The sequence below is a fragment of the Hippopotamus amphibius genome, chromosome 8 (genome assembly GCF_030028045.1).
Source record: "Hippopotamus amphibius kiboko isolate mHipAmp2 chromosome 8, mHipAmp2.hap2, whole genome shotgun sequence".
Lineage (NCBI taxonomy): Eukaryota > Metazoa > Chordata > Mammalia > Artiodactyla > Hippopotamidae > Hippopotamus > Hippopotamus amphibius.
The window spans coordinates 94,733,139-94,751,395 of record NC_080193.1 but is presented as its reverse complement, the minus strand read 5'-3'; the positions used below and the strand labels follow the sequence as shown (position 1 = coordinate 94,751,395).

The following is an 18,257-nucleotide window of genomic DNA, read 5'->3' as shown; positions in this document are numbered from 1 at the left end:
AAAAAAAGTGGTGTGCAGAGGTAACTCAAAATGTTTTGGGGCATTTTTCAATTTAATATTCTTTAGAAGAAAATATATGAATGCATAAAATAAACAATTATTTTGAAAAGTCATCCTATGAAAAGATAGCTTTAAAATCACAAGGAGCTTTTAAGAAATCTAGTTCAATCTGCTCATCATTGAAGTAAAGAAACTGAACCTGATTAAGTAATATGACCAAGGCCGAAGTGTCAAAGAATTAGTTCTAGAATGTGAGATTCTTGACATCCAACTTAGTTTATTTTATTCAATTACCATTAAGGAAATGAAAAGTGTTAGTTCCATAAGTCGTAAGAAGTTTAATAGTACCTTGAAATAAGAAACCTCCCTCCCCAGCCCTGTTATTTTAGGAATATGGCTCCCATGTGGGACTACTGAAAGCTGGACTTGATTAATTAATAGCTCTGCCTCTTATCATTTGTAAATTATCTAACCGCTCCACATCTTAATTTCCTTAACTCTTAAAATGGGACATATTACCTACCTCACAGAGCTTTGTGAAATAAAAGTGAAATAGTTAATTTAAAACACTTAGTATAGTACTTGGGTTATACTAAGAACTCAACAAATTTAAGCTGATATTACTATTACTATTTTTATTATTTCATAAAATAATAACAAAGTTTTGATTTATTAAATTGTAAAGACAAACCAAATTGAAACTCTCATAGCTTCAAATGTCATTATTGAGAATGGCATCATTGTTTCTGCATTCTCATTTTACTTGAATTTCTACTAGTTTATGCATCATTAGGAAGCATACATAGCACAATATCATAAATCCTACAGTGAAGGCCAAAGGTGTCTTACATCTCTTTTTCTTTTTCCTTCCTTCCTTCCTTCCTTCCTTCCTTCCTTCCTTCCTTCCTTCCTTCCTCCCTCCCTCCCTCCCTCCCTCTCTCTTTCTTCTTTCTTTCTTTTTCTTTCTTTCTTTCTTTCTTTCTTTCTTTCTTTCTTTCTTTCTTTCTTTCTTTCTTTCTTTCTTTCTTTCTTTCTCTCTTTCTCTCTTTCTCTTTTTTTCTTGTCACTGATGGATTGTTAAAAATCTCAAAGATCATTACAAAATATGTGGAAACCTTGTTAAAATATCTTCATCAAAATTTATCAAATCTTAACTGATGGCTAAATGATACAGGTGCAAAATAATGTATACAGAATTATATTTCAGGAGCAGTCAAATATTCAGCCTACATTCAATTATTTAGAAGCTGATCAAATTTGTGAAATACCACACCCCTTTATCTTTCTTTACCCTTCACTTATCCTGCCTATATTTTGTCTAGTTTTTCAATTCATTTATATACCCACCCTATAAGAGAAAGGGCAGAAAGAGAAGGAAAAATGCAAATCTGTTAAAATATAGTTATTTCGTAGCAGATTGGAAAGAAGTGGAGAAAACTTTAAATTATAATGATAGACCCATTGTGGATCATTCGCTCTACCAATGTGGAGCAGCTACAATTCCTTTGTCTTCCCCTGGCCTGGATACTTGATGTGTTAGCTGATATGTTTTGAAAGAGGTGGGACACTTAATCTTGAAAACTACTCACCACAAATGACTGAATGATCCTGCAACAATTGAACATGTCCTCCGCTATAAAAATGCACTGAAGCTTTTACGTTAAATTCAACTTTCTAACATCATTAAACCTAACTATCTTTAGTCACATCAATTTATTAGCCATTCTTATTCATTGTTGTTGCATTTAATATACAACTCATTATACTAAACAAACATAAATCTAGGTAACTCAAAAGAAAGAGACAAAACTTTCCCATATTAACAGAAAAAAATCTGTGCAGAAATTCCAAAATTGTACTGAACACTTAATTGAAAATGTAAGGCAGTATGCATTGAAATAAATATATCAAGAGAAAAGAAAGGAAACAAGGGAACCTAAAACCCCTTGATGGACTGAATATACAAATGGGCAATGGCTGGATCATATATAAAATCAGCAGTCTAATTCATACTTAACAGCCACACGCCCAGGAAACCATAGCTACAATACACTGCCAAGGAAGGCAGCTGACTATAAATCAGACTTGCAGGAAGCCTGACTGTTACCTTTAGTAGCAGTCCAGGAAGCTAAATAATAACTTCTGTTAACAATTGGCCCTAAATGACCAGGATTTGATTAATAACAACAACTTCCTTAATTTTTGTCCCCACTTTCAACTTAAAGCCAACCAGAGAAAGCCAAATATGTACCCCTAGCCCATAGGATGCCCCACTTCTCGTCAGCCCTCTTATAGATTCCCCATGCCAACAGCTTCCAGTCAGGGCATTCCTGAAGCCTTCCTTTTTCTCCACTATTAAGGTTTCCCATTCCTCCATCTGCCCTTGAGTCTCTCCCAAAACACAAGCGACAGTGGCTGACTCCCTTGCTATAGTAAGCTCTGAATAAACAGCCCTGAATAAATAGTTGGTCTTATTTATTTCAATATGACTGAGCACCTACTGCACATCCATCAATGGACAACATGATTAGATAATTAAAGTCAATCTTCACAATATTCTCTGAGGAATTTTTTTGTCCCCATTTTACAGATACAGAGAGCTGAAGTTTGCAGAAGTTTAGATAGCTTCTCATGTTTTCCTATTTACATCATGCTAAAGTAAGTGCTTTTGGTATATTATTTTGATAAAGTTTTTGAGATAATATTAAAAGGATATCAAACAATAATAACAACACATAAATTAGATTAATGTTTTCTAGCATTACTTGTTTTGTATCTATCAACTTGCTGGATAAATATCAACACTATTTTTAGTTGACTCATTGCTTTAAGGTTATAATTTATCAAAATATATATAGAATTTGAAACAATAAAAAGCATAATAAAAATAACTTCCATAATTTATTTGCTATAAGAACACATCAGCAGAAATACCTTGCTTGTCAAGCAGTGACTGCATCAATGGGTTTTTCACAGACAATGTGTTTTTATAAAAGAATATAATTATTATGATATTGACAAGGAAACAAGTGAAAATGAAATTTGGGTGATTCTAAAAGAAGGTAATAAGTGTTGCTTTTCCTAGCACTTCAGATACTCTGAAATTTTTTTAAGTTAATTACCTAACAATCATGTAAGTACTATTGTGTTTATTTCACAAATAAAGAAACAAAGTTGTAAAGACATTCAGAACTTTAAGCCTCTCAGCTAGTGAGCAGGTGAGTCTACATTTAAAAACTGAGTTACTTTTTGGTTTCAAAGTCCAACAAATATGCTCAAAAAATCTTTGAATAAAATTCACTTTAAAATGTTCCCTTACCACATAAGTTAGCCAAAGAACCCAAAATTGAAGTCATTTATTTTCTAACTATAGAATAATACAAATTAGCTTTATAGGAAAGAAGGGGGGAAAACAGCATTTACAAGTATTAGAAATTACCATACAAGTTACACAAAGCCAGACTGAAAAAATACAAAAATGTAGATGAATAATAAGGATTTTTAATGCCTGAAAATAAAATGATATTTAAGAACAATTCTTTTGTCAAAGACCTGAAAAAAGTAAAAAGAAATATACAGATAACGTTGTTTAAATAATAATGTGGAATAAGAAATGATGACTAAAGGCCAGATAAATCCTCATGTGGTTTCTACTTTGCCTCACTAATTCCATTCAGTTAATTCAAACTTTATTATAAATTCCTTGCATTGAGCATAAATTAATATGAACAGAAAAGTTGAAATTTGGGAATCCTTATAAAAAGAAAAAGATTTAAGCCCTGACCTATGTAACATTTCATGTTAAGGAAGGAAAAATATTTTCTTGAAATTTCCCTGTTTTAATAAAAGTAATGAATTTGTCATGCAAAACTATAAATGTCAAAGTTATGATTTGACCATTTTACTAAGTGTACAGAGAAAAAAAAATACCTCCTTTACACATCTTAAAAATGTTTCTCCTTACCATAAACAAAACACTGATGTTCAATATCTATCAGCTGATTTAATTTTTAAAAATTTTAGTTATATCGCCCCTCCACTAAGCTACAAGACATGTTTTTCATATGAAGGAGAAATTACTTGAGGTCTCTATCTTTGCCTCTTTCTATACCAGACCTTCTCAATGGGGGTGCATGGGCAAAAGGTATGGGGCAGGTTGGGAGATGCATTTTATAGGCAAATATCTAGGGAGTTTCCCAAACAACGTGTATCTCAGAGATTGAGGCTGATACCAAGAAAAACAACCATGTTGAAAATAACATGTTCTAATCACTGTGAAGCAATAGTCTGTGTATTACAGACACACTGTTCACATTAGGATCCTGCTCTTCCATTGGCTGTGTGACACCAGTCATGTCACTGAACTTGTTGACAAGTTTCTTCATTTGTAAGATGGAGATAATGATAATAGAACCTCATGGGATTGTTGTAAGGATTAAGAGACAAAATATATGTGTTGACACACAGTAAATACTAGGTTTATTGCTTTCGGTTTGAAATAAAGCAAATTACTTTGTTTTAGAGAATGAGCAGCAAGTTGCAAATTTTCTTATGCTGATGGTCAGGACATGAGCTGTGATAATGTTCTCAGAGGGAGGAGGAGGAGACCAAGAGAAAAGAATTGCTTTCTAGAAAAAATAAGCATCATATTTATATCTTTTCAGTTGAAGAAACTGATCACAGGCTTCTCTATGCTCCATAATGGCCAATGAATACTTGATTATAACACTATCATGCTACACTCTGTCTCTATATCTGTGTGACTCTTTTGTTAAACCTGGTACATCTTGAAAGTAGTAGTTCTGTCAACATTTTTGAATCTCAAGTGTCTGGTAATGCCTTACATGCAGAGGTACTTAATAAATGTTGAATGAATGATGAATAAATTTACAAAAATAAACAAATGAATGAATACATGGATTGACAGTTTTCAGAGAAAGAATGGTATTCATATAGAGTGGGATTAATATTTAAAATGAAATGGAAATTCCTTTCAGAAGCTTCTTTCAAAACTTAAATCTGCATCTTAGAAATGATTCAGAAGCCCTCCCAATATGATTGATTTAGTCCAAAGGATTGCAGTGTTCTGTTTCTACTTCAACTTGACAGAAAATATTTACTGTCTCCTAAATGAGTAAAAAAGAGTTGTACTTGTATTGTCTCTTGACTAATGTCATGTCATCTTATTAAGAAAAAAAGTAGAGAGCCTACCTTGGGAAGAATATTCATTTATTTATAAACACGTACAGACTTATTAGTTTGAACTGGTTGTGGATTTTTTAAAATGAAGATTTTTTTTTAACTAACTTAAAGAAAAGTTTCTCCTTTTGAAATCTTGAAGATACTTCAGAGTACATGTTGTGTTGCCCATGCTTACCTTCCAAAATTAGCTATATATGGCAAGCTTGGCATATCTTTTGTTGGTATAACTTTTTTTTTTCTGGATTTTTTATTTTTGGTATAACCTATTTTTAATTTAGGAATCACACTGATTTGATCTATGTAATTTATTTGGTAACTTTAGTGCTTACAATGTATCTCCATTATTTTGTTTCTCAGAAATAATATGAGAGGTGGTATAGAATTACTTCTTACCCTATTTGAGTCAATTCTTGCTCTGGAAGTATAGATGGGAGGTGGGATGTTGAAAGCCTGAGGGACCAGGTATTCCTCGGCATCCATCATATCTTCTAAATCCTCTTCATCCAAGAGATTCTGAAAGAACTTGCTGTCGTTTGGACTGGGAAGCTTCATACGATCATCACCCTAAAAATATTGCCCATCAGATATACATACAGAAATGATTCTTTCCTTCATCTTAAATATGTGAACTTTGCAGCAAATTTATATGATATCAAAATGGTTGCAGATTCATGCACTCATTAAACAAAATAATTATTTAGCACAACTACCAGCCACATAGAAGCCTATAACCTACATAGATATGGCAAGGTAAGATAAAAACAATTAACGCAACAAGAATGTGATAAATGTCATTAGAGATGAATAAAGCAGAATGCGATGGCTATTTTGAGAGATGCATAATCCATTTCAGATCTAAGAATAATGGTAGGTTTCATTGCCAAGGTGGTGTTTTAGCTGTGACTTTAAGAGTAAATAATAAAGAGAGAGCAATTGACTTTTCAATCTTTATTACATCTGGTTGGTTTGGTAGTGTAGAGCTATCAGGACACATAGGATCCATGATTTGTTCTATAGCATAGCAGTGTTATAGTGATACCATTCAAAAATCACAGCACAAGTGGCAATAACATAAAGGGGGAGGGAGAAACACCAAAACAACTGTTACACTCTTACCTCACATATTTCTTAAATAGAATTTTAAAATTCATTATATGATATTTTTGTAAACATTTTTTAAATTAAGTTAATTTGGGCAAAAGCTAGCTAGAAATCATTATCTACTAAAACCTGACTTTTATCTTCATGTCAGACTATCGATATGAAGATAAAACTACCTTGTTTTATTGAGAAATCTTAACTCAGGATTATCCAAGGTCCATTTGTTTATGGTTTAGGCAAAATAATCATAAAGAAATTTATTACAACTTTTAATTTATCAAATCCATTTTTTTCAGTGTTACATGTAAAATGTTCTTTTGGTCTATTATTTTATTTATGTACATTAATTCATCTGAATCTGAGTTACTGCTTGGATATTGCATACCTCCCAAAAGAAAAAAAACATATTTTTAAAATATTTTTCTAGGAAATTAAATGTCAATATATTGAAGATTTTAATTCATTGCCTTCAAACAATGAACATGATTAAAACAAAAATCCATCTTCTTTTTATTTCAAGAAGAGACATTTATAACAATGAACATGCCTTGTAGAGTACCACAAGGCTTGTCTGAGGATAAAGGCCTTTTTATGTACATGAATAATCATAATTATCTGGCAGTTCAATAGTAGAAGCACTTGAGTACTAAGGGAAGATGCTAAGAAGTGGCTCTGACATCAAGTAAAAGTCATTTCACATGATGTTCTGCTTAGTTAACTGATTTGTGAGTGGGGTGATATCCACAGTTCCAAAGTCCCAGATATTATTACTATTTTGTAGTGAGTTTGCCACTGAGATATTCTCAAAAATCTTAATCAATTGTACAAACCTGAATAACTAGATATCTTTGAGGGTCTCGAGCCATCCTCGAAAATTCAGCAGCCAGTTCCTTAAATTTAGGTCTACTGTCAGCATCAATCATCCAACCTAGAAATTCACATGCAATAAGAGTCACTATATCCATAATTAGGAAGATGTGGGATGTAAACTTTACGAAAATAAAGGCTAAGTTTGAAAAATATTGTTTAAATAAGAATGATCTGAAAAACAAAGAAAGCTAATGAAAGAAACAATCCAGTAGGTAAGATTCTATCTCAATCAGTTTGCTTATATTCACAACCAAATGTATTATATTATAGAATAACACAAGCTTTTTATTTTGTTGATATAATTTAAAATTAATTTTTTAATCATAGAAAATATAACCTAGGCTAACCACAGGAACTTGCAGAATCTCAGATCTTTTTTCCTTAGGTGTGAAGAGATTTAAAAAAAAAAAACCAACTTTTCTTTGATGGGTATAAAAGAGGTGATTGTAATACAATTTACCATTTTATATAAGGAGTGACATGGGATAAAAGCTTTGGTTACAATGTGGTACACTGGCAAAAATGCGAAAAAAGGAATTGAAAGCAACTTTCTTATGCTACTTTTTTCCTGGTGGGAAAAAAACTAATGCAAAGTGATTGGTAATGTTTGTTCAGCAATGGCCATTAGCTTATCTTAGTACTAGCCTTCCCAGCATAAAAATACAATCAGCAATTTTTAAGTTATGTATTATTATTTAGCTGGCAGTCTAGATAAAGTGGGTCTTATCTCCCCAGGCTCTATTTAACTGGTGAAATGACAAGAATAAAAGCACCAAGCTTTCCTTGATTTTATTGCCAAATGACCCTTTTCTTAGATATTAAAACCCCTAAAAGCGAGGTGAAAGTCCCTATTAGGCAAATGTTTGCCTGATTTTTCATTATTTCATCAGAATATCTAAATGAAGTATCTAAATCATCTCATGCTAGTTATGGAATCAAATTATGTAATGTATGTATGGTTTTAAACTTCCTTCCATAACTGACTACCGAACAATGTTTGACCCAATGAAGCTATAAAACTTTTCTCCTTTTCTGGGAGTTCAATTTTTATTCTTGTTATGGGAAGTCTTTGGGTGTCATTTTATGTATCATTAATATTATCTGATTTTTTTTCTCTCCTAACAAAGCTCAAGTGCCTATATTTTATATGTAACCACTAAAAAAAAAATGCTGTTGATACCAAGATGTTAATGAGAAATTTGGTGTTTCTGGAACTCTATTGGAACCAAAAAAGGCTAAATTCTCAGTGAGGTATCAGTCTCTTTCTAACTAAATATTGAGTAAATAGAACTATGCTTAGAGAAAAGGGCATGCCGACCTGAACTGAAAAGCACATTTTTTATTTCTTCCCTCACTGTCAGAATGCATCACATGTCATGAATATAAATCTGAGTAGACCTGGGTCCAAAGTCTCTTATTAATAAGATGCTTATTCACCTTCACCAGTTTGTTGCTTTGCCAACCCTGTGTAAATCAAAAGGGAAAAACCCCAGATTACACAAGAAAGATTGCTGAATGCTAATCTCATTTAAATTAAGTCAGAAACTCCAGAGACTTCCCTAATTCTATTTAAATTAAGAGCCTAGGCTTCCAAAACACATTTACAACACATATGTGTCTGGGGCATAGAAGAGAGAAAGAAAAGTAAGAGAGTTAGGTGTAAACAAATGATCAAATTGAAAGAAAGTACACATTCATAATCCTTTTAATTCAATGTAGATTCATGCCTTTCCACTTCCCACTCTGCCTTGCTAATTTCCTGTTGACTAAAACGGGTAAATCTATTTCCATTTAATTCATCTTTTTAAACTATTAGTTTCAAGCTTTTTTTCCTTATGTGTAGATTATTTATTTAGTCTGCTTTTTTTCCTTTAAAGATTATTAACATTATTGTGATTAATTACATCTCTTTATGAGAAATAATTTGATTGTTATGGAAATGATAAAAATCAAAGTGAAATAAATAAGAAGTGTAAGAATCATAAAATGTTGACTTTGTAGCATGAAAGCTTGATATTGCTTCATATTAACAAGAATCACAACAAACGTAGGTGTTTACATGCTCCTTTCACAATTATCTTTAAATTTTTATATTTTTCAATATATAGAAAAATTGTGAAGGTTGATTAATCTGTACTATTAGTTTCCTAAGAATGATGATGAGGATGATAAAATAATTTTGCAATCTTACATTTGACCATGACCATGTAAACGTCAATGGTGCAGATGGGAGGCTGGGGCAGACGTTCTCCTTTCTCTAACAAATCGGGGATTTCTCTGGTTGGAATTCCATCGTAGGGTTTTCCTCCAAAGGTCATCAATTCCCATATAGTGACTCCTAAATAAAAGATTAAATTCTTACATAAACATATTAACAATATACTTTAAAGAAACCAGCAATATGCCAGTGGCAAAAGAATGCTTCTTAGAGGGCAATTAGAAATAGTCTAAAGAAAGGCTCTTCAAAGACATACAGATGGCCAACACACACATGAAAAGATGCTCAACATCACTCATCATCAGAGAAATGCAAGTCAAAGCCACAATGAGGTATTACCTCACACCGATCAGAATGGCCATCATCACAAAATCTGGAAACCACAAATGTTGGAGAGGGTGTGGAGAAAAGGGAACTCTCCTGCACTTTTGGTGGGAATGTAAGTTGGTACAGCCACTATAGAAAACAATTTGGAGGTTCCTTTAAAAACTACAAATAGAACTACCATATGATCCAGTGATCCCACTACTGGGCATATACCCAAAGAAAACCATAATCCCAAAAGAAACATGTACCATAATGTTTACTGCAGCACTATTTACAATAGCCAGGACATGGAAGCAACCTAAATGCCTATCAACAAATGAATGGATAAAGAAGATGTGGCATATATATACAATGGAATATTACTCAGCTATAAAAAGGGATGAGATGGAGCTATATGTGATGAGGTGGATAGACCTAGAGTCTGTCACATAGAGTGAAGTAAGTCAAAGAGAAAGACAAATATTGTATGCTAAATCACATATACGAAATCTAAAAATGGTACTGATGAATTCAGTGACAAGACAAGAACAAGGGCGCAGATGCAGAGAATGGACTGGAGAACTCGAGGTTTGGGGGGATGGGGGGTGAAGGGGAAGCTGAGAAGAAGTGAGAGAGTAGCATAGACATATATATACTACCAACTGTAAAATAGATAGCCAGTGAGAAGTTGCTATATAACAAAGGGAGTTCAACTCAAGGATGGATGATGCCTTAGAGGACTGGGACAGGAAGGGTGGGGGGGAGTCAAGGGAGGGAGGGAATACGGGGATATGTGTATAAAAACAGATGATTGAACTTGGTGTACCCCCCCAAAAATAATAAATAAATAAATAAAATTAAAAAAAAAAAAAAGAAAGGCTCTTCAGATTCCTATGTCTATATGAGAAGCCCAATGACAAGATCTTCATGGGAAATTTAATTTTCTTATCATTGTCTTGGAATTTTTAATGGGTAACAGAGACAAGTTAGAAGACAGAATCTGTTCTCCCTTTCTACTTATAAGTAATGCTCATGTTTGTTGACCCAATTTAAGCTTCATCACATTAGAGCCTATAAAACAATTTATTTACTATATACATGTGTACTCAGTACCAAATAAATATGATTAGGTAAAATTTGATATTGACTGATTTTGAGATTCACATCTTTACTATTTAAAGCCCTAAAGGCCAGGCTGGGGTTCCAGAATGATTACTTATGTTATAGTAAACAATTGTGTTTTTCTTTTTAACTAACATGAAGAGAACAACTGGAATAAAACAGATTCATTTATTTAGCACATACGAGAGACTGACTGAAGAATGATCCATGTGTAAGACAAAATACATGTAAAGTGAACATCCAAAAATTGAAGGGAATCAGTAATAGTCTATTCCTTAGATAATAAGGATGGTTTCTTGAATCACTAGAACACTGATTTCCTCTGTAAAAGCAAACACCCTAAATACCAGCACGCAAATAGCCAGCTTTGATAGGAATAATGATTCTGATTTGAGCAACAATATACACACTACAGACCCCTTCTTTATCATCTAATAATTATATTATTTAAAAGTAATAGTTTTCTTAAGGATAAAGTTTGTTAGTTCAGAAATAGCTATCTGGGCACAATAGTATTAGCAAGTGAATTTTGACTGATGCATATACAAGTATCTTTTCATATAAAATCCATTAATTATGGCTATGCTTTCTTTTCCACTGCCATCTGTAATGAATTATTTATTCAAATTGAAGTCATTTTTAGCTCATAACAGTTATCACTGACTGAAAATAAAAATGAAAAGCTTAAAATATAAAAGTATATGTAAACTTCAAATTATCCTTTATAATAGTAGTATCATTAATGATTATTTGATTTTTTGGTTAATATTTACATCTTATGATCCTTAGGTATAATATAAATGTATAATTAGTGACACAGTTTGACTCTGATCTTTATAAAACCCTATTTGATTTTGCATACTAAAGAATGATTCATAGAACTGATGATTAAAAGTCAGTGTCCAGATGTAGAGAACAAACACATGGACACCAAGTGGGGAAAGTGAGGAGGGTTGGGGGGTAATGAATTAGGAGATTGGGACATCAAATTGTACACTCTAAATATATGCAGTTTATTGTATGTTAACTGTATCTCAATAAAAGTCCTAAAAATAAATAAAATAAAATACAATTTCTTAAAAAAAAAAAAAAAAGAGTCAGTCTCCATAAGGCAGGCTGGAATAACTTGAGTAGATTGCTGTCTATTTATATTGTCAGTCAGTCATATTTATAGAATAAGTATTTAATGAGAACATTTTGGTAACTTATGTTTGCAGTTATAAAAGAATACTGTCATATCTCTATCAGAACTTCTAATGTAAGCAATATACAAAGCAACTACAAATCAAAATAATAGAAAATACAATAAACAGAAACACATAAATACAAAAACTGAAGCAAAAAAATCAAAACCCCCACTTCCGCCAATAATTTGTCAATTATACCTTTGCAAAGGTGATGACAAGATAGGGTTAAACAGAGATGGCTGCATGTAGAACAACAATCTCAAAAAAACTAAATCAGAAACATTTTCAAAACATAATTCTATCACTTGAAGACAGAAACCATATCCAATACATATTTATTTTTATAAAAATAAAGATACACCCCGTGGCAATGTTCCACAAAGACTCACTGTAAACAAGATTATGTATCTTTCTCTGCCTTTTATGCCTTTTGCAACCAACTATGATATATCATAAAAATCTTAAAATGCCTTATGGATATGGGTTGATGACCTCAGCTATGTTTCAAAATAGAGTTTGCCCTATCTATCTACCTATCTATCTATCTATCTATCTATCATCTATCTAATCATCTATCTCTCTATCCATCTATGTTTACTGAACAGCTTCTGTGATGCTGCAACTCAACATGAAGATAAACATTATAGCCTTAAAACAGGATTTTCTCCAAAAGATAAATTTTACTATTAGAAATGTGATTGCCCTGCCAACATTTACTTTAAAGTGTGTATATATACACACACACACATTAAATGTATATATGTATACATAACGTAATGTATACATAATGTGTGTGTGTATATATATATTTACTTATTCTAGAGGTCATTTAAAATTTGCAGACTGCCATGTTTAGTACAGGGAAATATAAGTAGGAAAAAAAGGGAAAGAAAAGAAAAAGAAAAAAAATATATAAACCTATCTTATAAAATATGTAAATCTATATAATATATATGCTAATCTATACCATATAATATATAAATGCTTGTGCACATGCTAATGTATATCATATCATATATACACTCATATTTATAATATATATGATATATAAAATAAAATAATAATATATATATTGTTTTTTATTTAGTCATGACAGTTTAACAAAGTTTTATCAAGTATTCCCCTGTGCCTGCCTAAATCTCAAACACACAACACTCTACTTCTATGAGGAGTAGAATACATTAGGCCTTTGTGAAAATTTTAACACCTCCTATGATTCACGTGGAGAAGGAAAAACTACCCTTTAGAAATGTCTTATTATTTTAAAGATAATTTATATTGTTCTAGATTAGAAGTATAAGTTCTTCATTGACTTAGTGACAATTTTATTTCTGAAAATAAAAAAAGATAAAACTAAGCTTAAATTTGAGTAAGATAAATTGTATCATGCTTTCAAGTCTCACCACCACCATTTTATTTAAAGAGGCAGTGTGCTTTTTATTTGCAAGAAGTGCTTGTTTTATATGGTATATTTAAACTTAGAAAAGGTGTTGATTTATTCTCACTAGTACTTAGATGGACTTAAGTTGAAGTAGCCAGACAGATGCTAAGAAGCTCATCTCAAAAACTGAGTTAAATGCAATTAAATAAATGTTCTAAATTTTAAAATCTATTTCCAGTTCATATTATTAATTCTTTAATATATCTGTTTACTCCAAAAGTAGTTTGTAAATTAAATTTAAAGCCGTAATTAGAAATCATCTCTCACCTCTCCCCTCACATTTCTTGCTCTCATCCTACTGCTTTCAATAATTGTTCTTTGTTCTAACAATAAGCTCTCTCTCTCTCTCTATATATATATATATATTTTTTTTTTTGCCATGGAACATAGATTTCCATAAGATAATTTTTTTTAAACATTCATTGCATTTAAAGTTATGTTTTCAAAGAGTTGCTGAAAATGAAGGCCATGAGAGTCTATGAAAATGTCGCTAATCTAAAATTGCTGGGGTTTTTTTGCTTTTTTGTGTGTGTGTGTTTTTTTTTTGTCAAAATGATCAAAGTTGCTGCCAAAACAAAGGTTATGGTAGTCAACTCAACCAAGACATTAATATAGTACATTTTAGAGAACCCAGAAACCTAATATGTTTATTTTTGCTTTAAGAGCCTTATATCACAAGGAAGAATTATTTACCATAACTCCAAACGTCACTCTGATGGGTGAATTTCCTATAGTGTATACACTCCAGAGCCATCCATTTAATTGGCATCTATAGAGAAATAAGAAGTGAAAGGTTTATAGTCATATAAAAAGTCATTTGTAGATTTCCTCAACATGAGTCTCTGGAATCAATTCAATTGTATTTTTTGATTGTAAGCATAGAAAATAGAAATAAAAATGTGCTATTTCAATACAGGGAACAAGTAAAATGAAACAATCTTAAAATGAATTAACCTAAAGGTGTATTTATTTTTAAAAGCTTCATAAACAGTGAAAAGTAAAATAATAAAGTATCATTTTCTGTAGTTCTTTATTAATGTTCAGTAATTAAGTTAATATTTAATATTATGACTTACAATATCAATTCTAAACATCTAATACATGTATTTTTAAAAATATGGTCATTCTATAATTTTTCCCCCAAAATGAGATTCTTTACATTTTCAATAATCCTTTTTCACCCTCAGACAAACTTCAGGCCACTGGTAAAATAGACTCTTTCTACACTTGGCCCCTCCCTCCTTCTTTCAGATAATTTGGTCACTAAAACACCTAAAATACTGAATTCCAAAGTTAGCCTTGCTTTGTTTCCCAGCCACAAATGATGTCCCTCATCTTGGTTAGCTAGTATTGAAAATATGTACCATTTGCAAAATAGGAATTATATAAAAGAATATGAGAGAATCAGTACAAATCCATCATCACTGCAAGTAAAGCAACTCTACTCACATACCCTGCTGCTGATGGGTCAGCAGAATGAGTTTCAACTATGAAGGGCAGCATTATATAGCTGGGAATATAATTAGATTCTATGGAATAAAGATAAACATTCCTACTTTGCAGTTGAAAGCTTAAAACTAAATAGGCCTTTGAAATCATGAGGTTGGCTGCTCACCAAGGTGACACCAAGGTAACTCTGTGACAGAATCATGGTATTCAGTGAAAGGGAACAGAAGACACATTGAAAGTAATTTCCCTATGGGCAAGGAGTTAGCCAACTTTATGGACTACGGACACTGTTAAAAAAGTAAGTTTAAATCACAGGTGGCTTGATAAAGACTTAATGGTTACTAGGCATTTAAAGCTCTAATGAATCTTGCTTTAGACAAATCTTACAGCTGTATGTTCTCAAGACAAGTGAAGTCATGTGATTTATAGACTTCTACTGTGCAATCTTGTAGTGAATTTCAAAGCTGCAGTCTCAAACTGCTGCAATTTGTAGTAAATGGGCAAAATAGGCTAATAAAATCAAGGAAAAGCCAGAGAATGCTACAAAACTGAAGTTTTTAAAAAAATAAATGTTGTATTCTTTTGCTTTGTGATAAGATTTGAATATAGATAGTTATATAAATATGAGTTTAGTATAAAAAGCAGTGTTAAGCATTTGGGAGCCTATCACTGCAAAATATTTATGTGTATTTGGATGGCCCATGATGAATAAGGCACATAGTAAACATATTTATATGACATATGAATTACTTTTTTTTTTGTTAGCATAAGCTTATAAGTAAAGGCTGCATTTGCTTATTTCATTTGGCCTCTCCTGATTGAAGTTTCTGCAGGCCAAGCTACAGGGACTTCCATAGGAAGAGGAGATATCCTCAATAGTTAGCCAGGAACAGCAAGCTCAAAGGCGGGTTAATGAAGAAAGACAAGAACTGGAACTAAGGCATGGATTGAGACCATATGGTAGGTGAGAGAGGCAGGAATGCAGTTGTCAGGCTGGGCCTGAGGATGGAGAGTCAGAAAAGTTAGAAGAGGCAGTGGCGCTGTTCAGATTCTTGGGATACAGAGATTTACTTTCTAGTGGAGGGAGTCAGATAATTAATAAATTGGTAAATCATATGCTACAATGAAAACTGAAAACAAACAAACACAAAAAACTAGAGCCAGATAAGAGGAATCTATTGCTTCTGGTATAGGATTAGAAGTAAAATAGGATGATCAACTTACCAATGCTTATGGCTCTCGGTAGTAGCGAAACCTCTCTCTAGTTTATGAGAGAGAAGTTGTATCTCTCTGATCTCTTTTGTAATAGTCTTAAATTTTTAGGATTTGTGAAACAATTTCTATGGCCCTGGGTTATAGTGTAATCTCTAGAGTTCCTAGGGAGCCACTCAGTCCCCAACACTTGGACTGGCATAAAGATCACTTGGGTCCAGACACGCATTGTCTTATTGTAGCTAATTTTGAGAAATGGAAGTAGGTAATACATCTTACATGTATTATATATTGTATATGTGTGTGTGTGTTTCTGTATATACACATATATTTGTGTATATATATGTGTATATTATATATATGTATGTATATGTGTGTCTGTGTGTGTATGTCTGTGTATATAGATATGTATGTATTTTTTAATGCTGGTAGGTGAGAAGGCAAATGGTAGAATTGGGATTTTTATAATCTCTTAAACCTCAGGTTTATTTGCTTCTTCCTATAACATCTGAGGAGATAAAAGGATATTTTACTATATTTTCAAGTACTATTGCTCTCAAAAAGATACCCACCTTTCCCCCATCAGCATTGTACTCTTTTTCATCTCCTTCCAAGAGTCTGGCTAGTCCAAAATCTGTGATTTTCACATGATTTGGAGATTTCACTAAGACATTACGGGCTGCCAAATCCCGATGAACAAGCCGTCTTTCCTCCAGGTACATCATTCCCTGAAAAAACACCAAATTTCCCAGAGAATCAGTTAATACCTAGGCTTTTCTATTGTCAAAAAAAGGAGTTTCCTAGCATTCAGCTGCAAGTGCCTGATTTCTCTAAATAATGCCAGAATCTGAGAATATTTTCAAAATTAGGGAAAAGGTGGAATTAAAGAAGCAAAACACAAACAGCTTTTGGCCCTATAAAGCAGAATGAATTACCTGTACATGAGCTAAATGGTAGATCAGTTTTACTCAGATACTCTGTATTCTTTTGCAAACACTTGTATTAGTGAGGTATGCATGTCTTAGCAGATAGGCTAACATGTACTTGGACTGACCCACATATTTTTAATTGTTTTCTTCTCAATAACTTCTGTTTCACGTCATCTTCCCTCCAAACAAATTCAGCTATCCATACTTTTCAAAGGTATTTCATACGAGGGTTTAATGGAGGTAAAATCACCATTATAGAGTCTATCAAGACTGAAGAATCATATTATTCTTATTAATTATGCAAAAAATGAAGTATACCCTAGGGGCATTAAAAGCCTATAATTTAAAAAATGGCTTTGATGACATTAGTAGTCATTGTGAGAACCCACAAGTAAAATTACATCATTTATAATGACCCTCAAATTAGCCTTTAGTATGTTTTCTTCATAAAACATATAGTGTAATTAAAAATAAGATGTAATGCTAATCCCCAGTGGAAGATATAACTGGCTCTTCCCCCAATACACATACACACATCTACATGTATATGTGCATATACACATGTATGCATATGTGTTGTATGCATACATAATATATATTTGAATATACACAAATAAAAATAATCCATAGAAACAATAATTATTAATTCTACTTCATCAATTGGGAAACCAAGAGTCATGAAACACTAGCCTTAACCAAAAGGTCAACGTAAAACCAGGGAAATGAACTCAGAGGCCTAGATTAGAGTGAACGTCTTTTGTTTGAGTGAAAATATCTTTGTTGAAGTGTCAAGGAAAATTCTATATTTGAGGATTTTAGTGGTAAAAACAAATCAGAAGTGTTATAAAATGGTTGAAGCATACTCTCATGCCAATTGCAAATCAATGCTGCAGGCAGTTAACATTACAACTGCAGGACTTTGAAGGATTAACGGTTTCTGATATCAAAACAAAAGCTGTAGTAAACAGACACATAAATCACAGAGGTCAAAAAATTATGAACCATATACCCAGTGTAGTGAAAAGAGAATATTGCTTCAAACAACCTCATGAGCCAAGCCCATTAAACACAGCCAGTGGAGATACTGCCTGATATGGACCAATCAGTCAGCAGTTGGGTGACATCATATGTATTAGTGCTTTCTGAAATGAACCCACAACTAGGATTTATGGGGTTTCTGCCCTCTCTCCTAAACAGTGCTTTCTCTATGATTATGCCAA

General features: G+C 32.4%; 1 protein-coding gene across 1 annotated transcript in view; it reads right to left on the bottom strand.

The window, feature by feature from the left end:
- The window catches only part of ERBB4 (erb-b2 receptor tyrosine kinase 4), a 1,095,516-nt gene that overhangs the window by 34,759 nt on the left and 1,042,500 nt on the right, over nucleotides 1-18,257 (bottom strand). The window contains exons 22-26 of the mRNA XM_057744756.1: nucleotides 16,681-16,836; nucleotides 14,141-14,216; nucleotides 9,365-9,511; nucleotides 7,134-7,231; nucleotides 5,596-5,766 (exon numbers count right to left, since the gene is read on the bottom strand). Coding sequence (XP_057600739.1) covers nucleotides 5,596-5,766; nucleotides 7,134-7,231; nucleotides 9,365-9,511; nucleotides 14,141-14,216; nucleotides 16,681-16,836 — 648 coding nt within the window. The remainder of the gene's footprint in view (nucleotides 1-5,595; nucleotides 5,767-7,133; nucleotides 7,232-9,364; nucleotides 9,512-14,140; nucleotides 14,217-16,680; nucleotides 16,837-18,257) is intronic.